Below are 8,670 nucleotides of genomic sequence, written 5' to 3' on the forward strand. Positions count from 1 at the left end.
TGCCTCTGCCAGAGATATATTATTCACACAGTGTGATTTATTTTCTACAGACATGCTGTAAAAGGCCCATGCCTGTGTTAAAAGAGCTGGCTGGCAGCCAGGGGTTTAATGACTGGGGCCTAGTCCAGTTGTAGGGAGGAGAAGCTGGGGGCTCTGTTAGAATACACCCCCCCCCACCCCGGGGATCCAGAACGGATGACTCATAAACACCCGCTCCATCCTCTAGCCCAAAAACAGACCTCCACATCCCTCCTCTTTCTTCTGCAGCCTCTGCAGATCTGCCTTCTCTCTCAGTGCGCACATTTCCTGTTGTCCCCTTCCTCTTCCTCCTCTGATGTCTCTCCTTCTTCCCTTCTTCTATCTGCTTTTCCTCTCGCTTCCCCTCCCCCTTTCTCCCCCACCACCCTCTCCATTCCCCTGCCTTCCTTTCCCCTAGCATGACTTACTGCTTCACTTCACAGCTTTAGCCCAATTAAAACACAGGCGCGTGTGCACGAGTGCATGCACACGCAAAAAAAAAAGCACGCATGCAGATAGCTGCTTATCCAGCAGCTGATACAGATGCAATATTCATATCATTATGTGGGTAAATCATGAATTTATATCCATCACCGTAGCCGTGTGCGTCAGTGTGTGCACGCCTGCGTTTGTTTTTCATTAATCAACACGGTGCACTCCGGATAAGTGCATTTCTTATATGGATGGGAGCATAATGATATTTCATAATGAGCATAATATACCATATCAGGAGTGGAACCATAAATGTAGTTGGAGTAATCAGACAGTTACAATAACAAATAGACTGAGTACGTTTAGAAAGTAAAGTGCAGCTGTAATGAAGAGGAGTCACATAGCTTATTGCTCTCTAAAGCGTCTCACACACACATGTAAGGATTTTCTAAATCTGAATTGTAAACATGAAGATAAAAAAAATCAGACATAAAACTGATTTGATTGTACTGTGTGTCAGACAAGTGTGAGATCTTTCCATGTGCTGCCACTGAACATGAAATTATTTAACTGGAAAATGATGAGTTCCAAGTTGCCTTAAACGCAGCATTACATTGGCTTTCCACACACGAGGAGTTTTGGTCGTAAATATTGGTTAATTGAAGTTTAATTTACGATTGTCGTCCCCGACTCATTTCAGAGTCCACTATCAAAACAAATTCACTCTGAACAGACCTCAGACCACAGGATCATCTTAGAAAACTTTAGATAACCTGGCGTTTGCCGTCCTTGGTCGAGAATGAGTAAAATTAGATTATGAATCTCTGGTTTAGACCCTCCCATTTTAAGTTTCAGAATTTGCCAAATTCCAGTTCAGAGTTTATCCATCTCTCTCCACGAAAATGGATGATCAGATTTAATACTTTGATATCGTTCCCTTGTTTAATAAGTTTAACTACTATTTTCATTTTCATATTTCTATGGGCCTAAAGCACAAAGTTTGCTACACTTGTAAAAGCTAACATTAGACCGCCTGTTTTATGGGTAAATTGTGCTGGAAATGTGTGATATTCTCCCAAAACATGTCACTGACGTTTTAGTCCACGTCATATTTTATCATATTTTGTGTGACAATTGACATTTCTGTCTCTCTGACCAACCGTTTACAGGGAAAAATTGCATGTAAATGCATGATATTGTCATAAAACATGCATGTGAGGGTATTTAACATCTCATATTGCCATTTTTGCTTGATTTTGTTTCAAAAAAGTAACAGTAATAATTTAATAATAACAAGAAAATGTACAGATAAATTGCAAAATAATGCTGTTTTCCAATTTTGTCGCTCAAAGACAAACATCAAAATATTGTTTTACTGTCCTTGGACCTCACAAGGCTACTCCCCTCAGTATTCCCCCTCGGAGTCAGTATAACGATATTGATTAATTAAAAAATGTTTAGTTAAACTTAGCAAAATGCCAGGCCATAGCAGGATTGTCCTTAATATTGAGCATGCTGAGGCAACCTGGTTGGTATAATCAGATTAAATGTGAGGGACGATAATCTGTGAATAAAACATACAGAAAAATAATAATAATATGGAAAAATGATCTCAACAGAAGGCTTTTCAACTTTTTCACAACAACAATAATATTTGTGATATTGCCATTGGCTTTTCAGGAAGCAAATTCCGTATTTTCCGTCTGTTTTAAGCGACCATGGATGGTCTGCTGCTCTGAACCTGATCGGAGCTTTTGCTGTGATTGGGAACCAGTGAGCATGTATTCCAGTGGAGCCACTGAGAGAACACTCCACAGTGCTATAAAGCCCTTCACACGGCTGAAGGTCACTGGTTTTATGTTCCGTGTATGGAGCTCATAAATTTGTGCTACTTTGTGGTGTGTGTGTGTGTGTGTGTGTGTGTGTGTGTGTGTTCACCTCTGCTCAGCTCATAAACTACTGCTACTTAGTGCTTTCTGCATTAACTAATGTCACTGTCTGCACGGTCGTCCTCAGAAACAATAGACTGATGTCACTGAGGATGCTCAGTCTTTTACAAACTATTTATTCCATTCAACACCAAGCTTTAAAATGTAGTATGTAGTGTTTTAATGTAAAACAGACATGCTGGGGGGCAACATGCGGCCCTCGGTCTAATATTGTGCCATCAACAAAGTGAATAAAGAAATGAAAAAAGAAATGCACAAAGTCTCAGAAAAGTACACGAAACAACATCAAATTTACACAAAATGACAGAAAAATGCTCAAAAGGACGACAAACTAACACAAATTTAAGATACTCTAAAGACACACAAGATGACTTCAAGTACGCACAAAAATAACTGAAAAATATACAAAACAGCACCAAAATAGGACTCCAAAAACACACACAAAACAACAATTCACAAAATGACTCCTATAACACAAAACAATAACAAAAACCTGAAAAAAACAATGAAATACACAAAAAAGACCAAAAAAAACACACAAAAACAGACTACACTCTTTGTTGTTGCCTATGTTAATGCTCTGATTGGTCATAATTCTAAATGCTGACATGAACGTTGATCATGTGACCCTCGGATCAGATTCAGTTACATTTTCCCCATCTCTGACGTAGAAATATATGGTATAGAAAGATTCATATTATTGGGTTTAAACACAGCAGGTGTTTGAAAATATTGTCTATCATGTGCCACATGTTTATACCTTTGAGACAAAAAAGAAAAGGTTACCTTATGTTATTGTTGATTTTAATGATTTCTTGAAGTAGAATTTGCTGTGCGTATAGAAATAGAAATTAATAGGAATTTTATAGGAATAGAAATGAATTTTTACTACATTCAATTTAAGAGGTATTGTTGAGTAACTATAGTAATTTATCATTTAGGTATCTTATTTTGCTGCCTAGGTTTTATGTTTTTGCATTTTAATGTTTATCCTAAATACCAAACTGGTGAATTGTGTCCTAAACTGTTTAAGGTTTGGCCAAAAGGGTTTAAAAAAAAAAAAAAAGAAAGAAAAATTGACGAGAATTTGGTTTGGTGTTATAGCCGCTGAAATAAACTGTCAATGTCAATTGGGTGCTTAGACCGGATCTCTCATTTCAGCCTGACATTGGCGTTAAAGGAGATGGTTATGAGATCCTGAAGGAGGCCTTAAAGCTCAAAGAGACGGGAAAGAAATCATGCTTTTTCTCTGCAGACTGGTTAGGGGTTGATTGTGCTTTTCTTCCCTTTTGGCTGCACCTCCGTCTGAGCCCCAGGAACAGAGCCCAGCAAGGGAGGAGGAGGAGGAGGAGGTGGCAAGGGATTGTTCCAGTGATGGAAAACAAAATGAAGAATCAAGATCAGGAAGCAGTTTCTGTAACAATTGTAGAAATTAAAATGGTGTGGCACTAGCAGTTTGATACAAAGTCAGAAAGCCGCTGAAAATAGGAGTGATGGGGACAGTGGGAGGAGGAAGAAAGGATGGAGCAGCGTGTACAGGGCAAAGAGCCCAGTTCACCAACGTGAAGGAAACAATACAGCTCCAGTTTCTTGTGCTCAGCCATTCTGAACTGCTGAATTCATTATTTGTGCATGTTTGCATAGGTGTGTATGTGCATGCATGTGTGTGCGTGTGGCTTTTTTTTTTTTTAAATCTATTTTTATTTTTTTAAACAGCCTGTCCTCCAGATGCTCAGGGTTGTTTTTGTGTAGAGGCACATTGAATGGTTAAAGGAGACATTTCTGTGGGTTTCCTGCCAGCAGAATAGGATCTCCTTCTCTCTCCTCTTAACTCTGCTCTCTTGTAGACAATTAGTAGATAAGATCTTCATTCTTGGCTCAGCTGGGCTTTGAAAAGCTTACATGAATGTCTCAAAATTAGCAGGAAGCTCTTGAAGCAAAAAAAGGACATTCTGTAGATGAGCTGAATTGGCCTGATGTGTTTCCTAGTGTTCATAATACAGATCGTTTTGACACACACCACTATCTGAATTCTGATGTGATTTTTTATTTACTCACTCGGTGAAGTCTCACCTCACTCTATGACATTTTGTCCTCTGCAGGTGTTCCCAATAAGCAAAGGTATAAACGTCGGGAGGTGGAGCAGATCCAGAAGGATGTTCGGCGAATGCATTCATTGAACTTTGAGCACGTGCAGAAGATCCTTCGTGCCAAACGGCTACAACGACAAGCCAAGACAGGGAACAACGTCATCAAACGACGGCCTGGACGGCCCCGGAAACAACCCCCAGAGGAATCGGAAGCAGCCGACAGGAGGGAGGCTGACTGGGCCGATGGTCAGGGCCTGGACATGCTGGTCAACATGCGAGGTAACGGCAGGACTCTGGGGATGCCTGTCCTGGAGAGGTGTGATAGTCTAGCAGGCAGGCAGAGCAGCAGGCCCAGCGCCACCCCCGAACCTCTCGAGTTCTCCAATCATGACTCCATCTCAGCCACTATTGAGACTGTTGTGCATCAGGCGCGCTCCGTGTCTGCGCTGCCTAAAGCGGGGAAGCGTAGAGGCAGGGGCCAAAGCAGAGACGAGTTATGGGCTCCCACTAATCAATAGACCTGCTGAGCAGTTATCGGAGTCTGCTGATTTAGAACTACCAGATGCAGTGCCCTTAAACCTGGGACTCCTCGGTGCACTTTCACTTGTTTCTCCACAGTTGGTTGATGCTGATGCGTAAGGAAAGAACACTTCCAGTGATGTCGCGCAGTATTGCCAAACCGAGCAGATATGGGCCTTTGAGAGACACGTTGGACCTTCATCCACAGTGGCACTACGTGGTACTTTTTTTAAACGGACTCTGATGCTATAGAAGTGTGTGGTACTTATGATAGAGTAGGATAATGTGACTCTTAATGTATCTGATACAGTGATGTGGTACTTCATGATGCTATATCTGAATGTGGCTTTTGCCATGTATTTACCAGCAAAGGGAGGGCCAACGGTTGGTTGAAAACTGTGCAGCTCTACTTACTTTTGCCTTCCTGAGTAACATGAGATAATGCATCATTAAATAAGCCTCCGAATGCCATTTTCTCTTCATGTTTCTGTCCTTAGCCATCTGCACTCCCTTGTTCTTTAGCTACATTTGAGAGGTAATTCTCTCTATTCTCCCCCCTCCTGAGTAACCCTCGGTTAGAGCCTCCGATTTTACGTCTCAGAGTTTACTCATCTCCCCGTAAGTTTACACATTTTCGTTTTCGCTTTTAACTTCTTCAAATTGTGCCAAAAATGCTTCTTACGGTGTGCTTAATACACATGCTAAAGCTACATAATAGCCCACCTGTTTTACTGTGAAAAATATGGTGGAAATGTGTGATTTTGTCCTAAAGCATATGGGTGAGGGTTTAGTCCGTGTCATGCAGGTATTTCCATTTCAGAACGTGAAGTCTGATGTTGCATAATTGTACGTCAGTTTTTGTGCGAGAATTCATCGGTTCAGCTAGACAAAGTACTCAGAGACTCTCCTCTTTCAAGATATTGTCAGTTATCTGGACCAGTAATCCTGAACATGGTACCTTGATTATTCACATTATAAAGTCTTAGAAGAAATATTTCCTTAATGAACATACATACAGTAGGTCACAATGTATGGAAACACCCATTTTGTTGAAAAATCACGATTAAATCTGCAATCCGGATCCGATCCAAATGAAACTCGGTGTGGTGCTTAAGAAACCAATCCAACATACCTGAGTCAAATTTAATAAAGATCAGTTAATTAATTACCAAGATATGCATATTTAAGATTTCACCAATGATAACAGATGGGGATTTTCTGATTCCTCAAACTGACCCAGAATCAGAATATTGATCTGGATCCCCACCAAAACTTAATCGAATCTTCTATGGTGTAAGGTCTATCTTTGGTTAGAACTTTGTCAAAATCCGTGAAGTACTTTTGACGTAACCCTAAAACATGCCTCCTTGGTGAAGTTAATAATAATAATAATAACAACAACAATATTGTCGTTTCAGGAAGTGAAATTGATATTCTCCATGGTTTTCTGCAATCACGGACAATCGGAGGCCCTACTCACAGTTTCTCAGCTTCATATATGATTTACCCCGTCAGGGTTTTATGGTTTGTTTTGCGTCCTTGACGTCCCTGCGTTTTGTTTCCCCGACCTGCTCAGGCCGCTCCTGGGCACGACATGAAGGCAATATGTTGGACGAAACTGTCCTAGACTGTATATAGAAAAAATATCCACTGTTGCCTGCTTTGTACAATGGGAAACCAGCTCATATTTGTGTACTGACATACAGTGTATTAAATAGAATTGTTGTACCATAGACAATGAAAGTGTGCATCATTTTATAACCAAAAACAGACATGGGTGTGACTCAAGCCAAGTTTGTTGTTTTCCACATGTCTTCATTCATACGCTCATTCTTTGTGTTTGTGTAAGCAGGGGGTATTGCTACAGGAGCGTTGTCAGGTTGGTTTTTGGTAAACCTTAAAACTTGGTCTGATGCACTATTAAAACGTACAGTTGGATCAATCAAAAGCAGCACTTACTTGCTTGTCCCAGCCTTACGTTGTGGCATTGGATGGTATGGACGTCCATCCCAGAGAGCGTTATTTAATCAATTTGTATATGCAGGCTGCGCAGCCAAAAGCGTCAACACCAAGCCCAGTTCTGAATTGTGATTGGTGGGCTTTCGGCCAGTGTATTTGATTAGCTAATCCCTGTCTTTTTTTTTTTATTTTCTTTTTTGAACCCATATCTTTGGAAGTATTTTTGAAATGTAAATTCAGCGTCTGAAACCAAAGTTTCAGTATTCAACGTAAGGATGTATTATTTACAAAGTCTCCAACATGTTGGCACCAATGTAAAGCATTCCCATGCGCACCGTAGAATGTAGCCATTTTCTGGGTCAATATGTTAAGCCTTTGTTCAACTTTCTATTTACAGTATCTGTGGCTTTGGCTAGTGCTTGGTTTTTTGTTTTTTGAAAAGAAAAGAGTATTTTGGATGTTATCAGTGTTTTGTTTCTGGAGCTTTTTTAGGCCGGGCTAAGGTTCTTGGTCGCAGCAGTTCGACTCGTGCCTTATACTTCTTTTCTTTCCTACCGACACGTGCAGTTGACCTGAGAAAAACCAAGTGGCAACAAGAGGGACGACTCGTGATATTGCGTACATGTTTTTCTCCATGACACCCAGTATCCTCCCTGGTTCCCAGCTTCCCACGTGTTCTTTGAAGGGTTGTTACCTGGGTTGGGGCCAATTGTAATTGTAATTGTAATTGAAAAAATATTTTGCTGTTGTAATTGTAACTGAGTTCAGATAATTGTATTGGCATGGACATTCTATTAAAACTGTCATTTACAATGTAATTAAACAGAAAACTTGGACTTGAACTGTTTGTTCTCATAAGGATCATTTTACCATTAAAAAATAAATTAAATAGAGGGGTATAGTGACACAAAACAGGCTCAGACGCCCACACCAAAACATTAATACTATTATTTTCATGGATAAAGAATCATAACAATGTAACCAAGAGATGAAACAAAATTAGATATAGATATTACATTTTTTGTGTAATTTACAGCTGACTTTAGACATGGGTCTAAACCGACCCATAATAATAAGAGATGCTAACAGAAAGCTACCACCTGAGGAAGGTTACGTTTTATGGGATTTATTAAAGGCTAACTAATTGTGATTGAACTTTAATAATTGACAAAATATTTGTAATTGACTTTCAGGGCAAAAATAATAATTGTAATTTTAATTATAATTGGAAAAAATGCTGGTCAAAGTAATTGTAATTGAGTCGTAATTGAACATGGATAATTGAAGTTGTAATTGTATTTTAAAAACGTAATTGACCCCAACCCTGGTTGTCACCATAGGCTGATGATGACATGTCACTCATACATACAGTACACGTCTAACAGGCTTCTATCTAGTGACATTATGTCGTCTCGGTAAGTGTGAACATATAGTGTAAGGAGGTTGACATGAAACACATATTTCCATACGTTTGCTATGCATTAGGCCGTGCCTGGCGATGAATTTCTATTTTTGCTCCACCCTCAGACGAAGAATAATAAGTGGTCTTATTTAAGTAGACCACTTATTATTAGAGTAAACCCATCTAACAAGAATGAATAACTAAAGTGACTATCATTTCATGGAAACTATAGTTGCTGCAGCTGGATGCAGCACCGCCTTAAACAGATATAAACCATAGTGTTAACGTGTTTGCTGTAAAT

The 8,670-nt window shown here is 39.8% G+C and overlaps 1 protein-coding gene across 1 annotated transcript in view; it reads left to right on the forward strand.

The window, feature by feature from the left end:
- setbp1 (SET binding protein 1) overlaps positions 1 to 7,809 on the forward strand; it is a 64,450-nt gene extending 56,641 nt beyond the window's left edge. Inside the window, exon 7 of the mRNA XM_028457578.1 lies at positions 4,502 to 7,809. Within this exon, the coding sequence (XP_028313379.1) occupies positions 4,502 to 5,007 (506 nt within the window). The 3' untranslated portion in view covers positions 5,008 to 7,809. The remainder of the gene's footprint in view (positions 1 to 4,501) is intronic.
- The last annotated feature ends 861 nt before the right edge of the window (positions 7,810 to 8,670 follow it).

The sequence above is a fragment of the Gouania willdenowi genome, chromosome 9, assembly GCF_900634775.1.
Source record: "Gouania willdenowi chromosome 9, fGouWil2.1, whole genome shotgun sequence".
Classification (NCBI taxonomy): Eukaryota; Metazoa; Chordata; class Actinopteri; order Blenniiformes; family Gobiesocidae; genus Gouania; species Gouania willdenowi.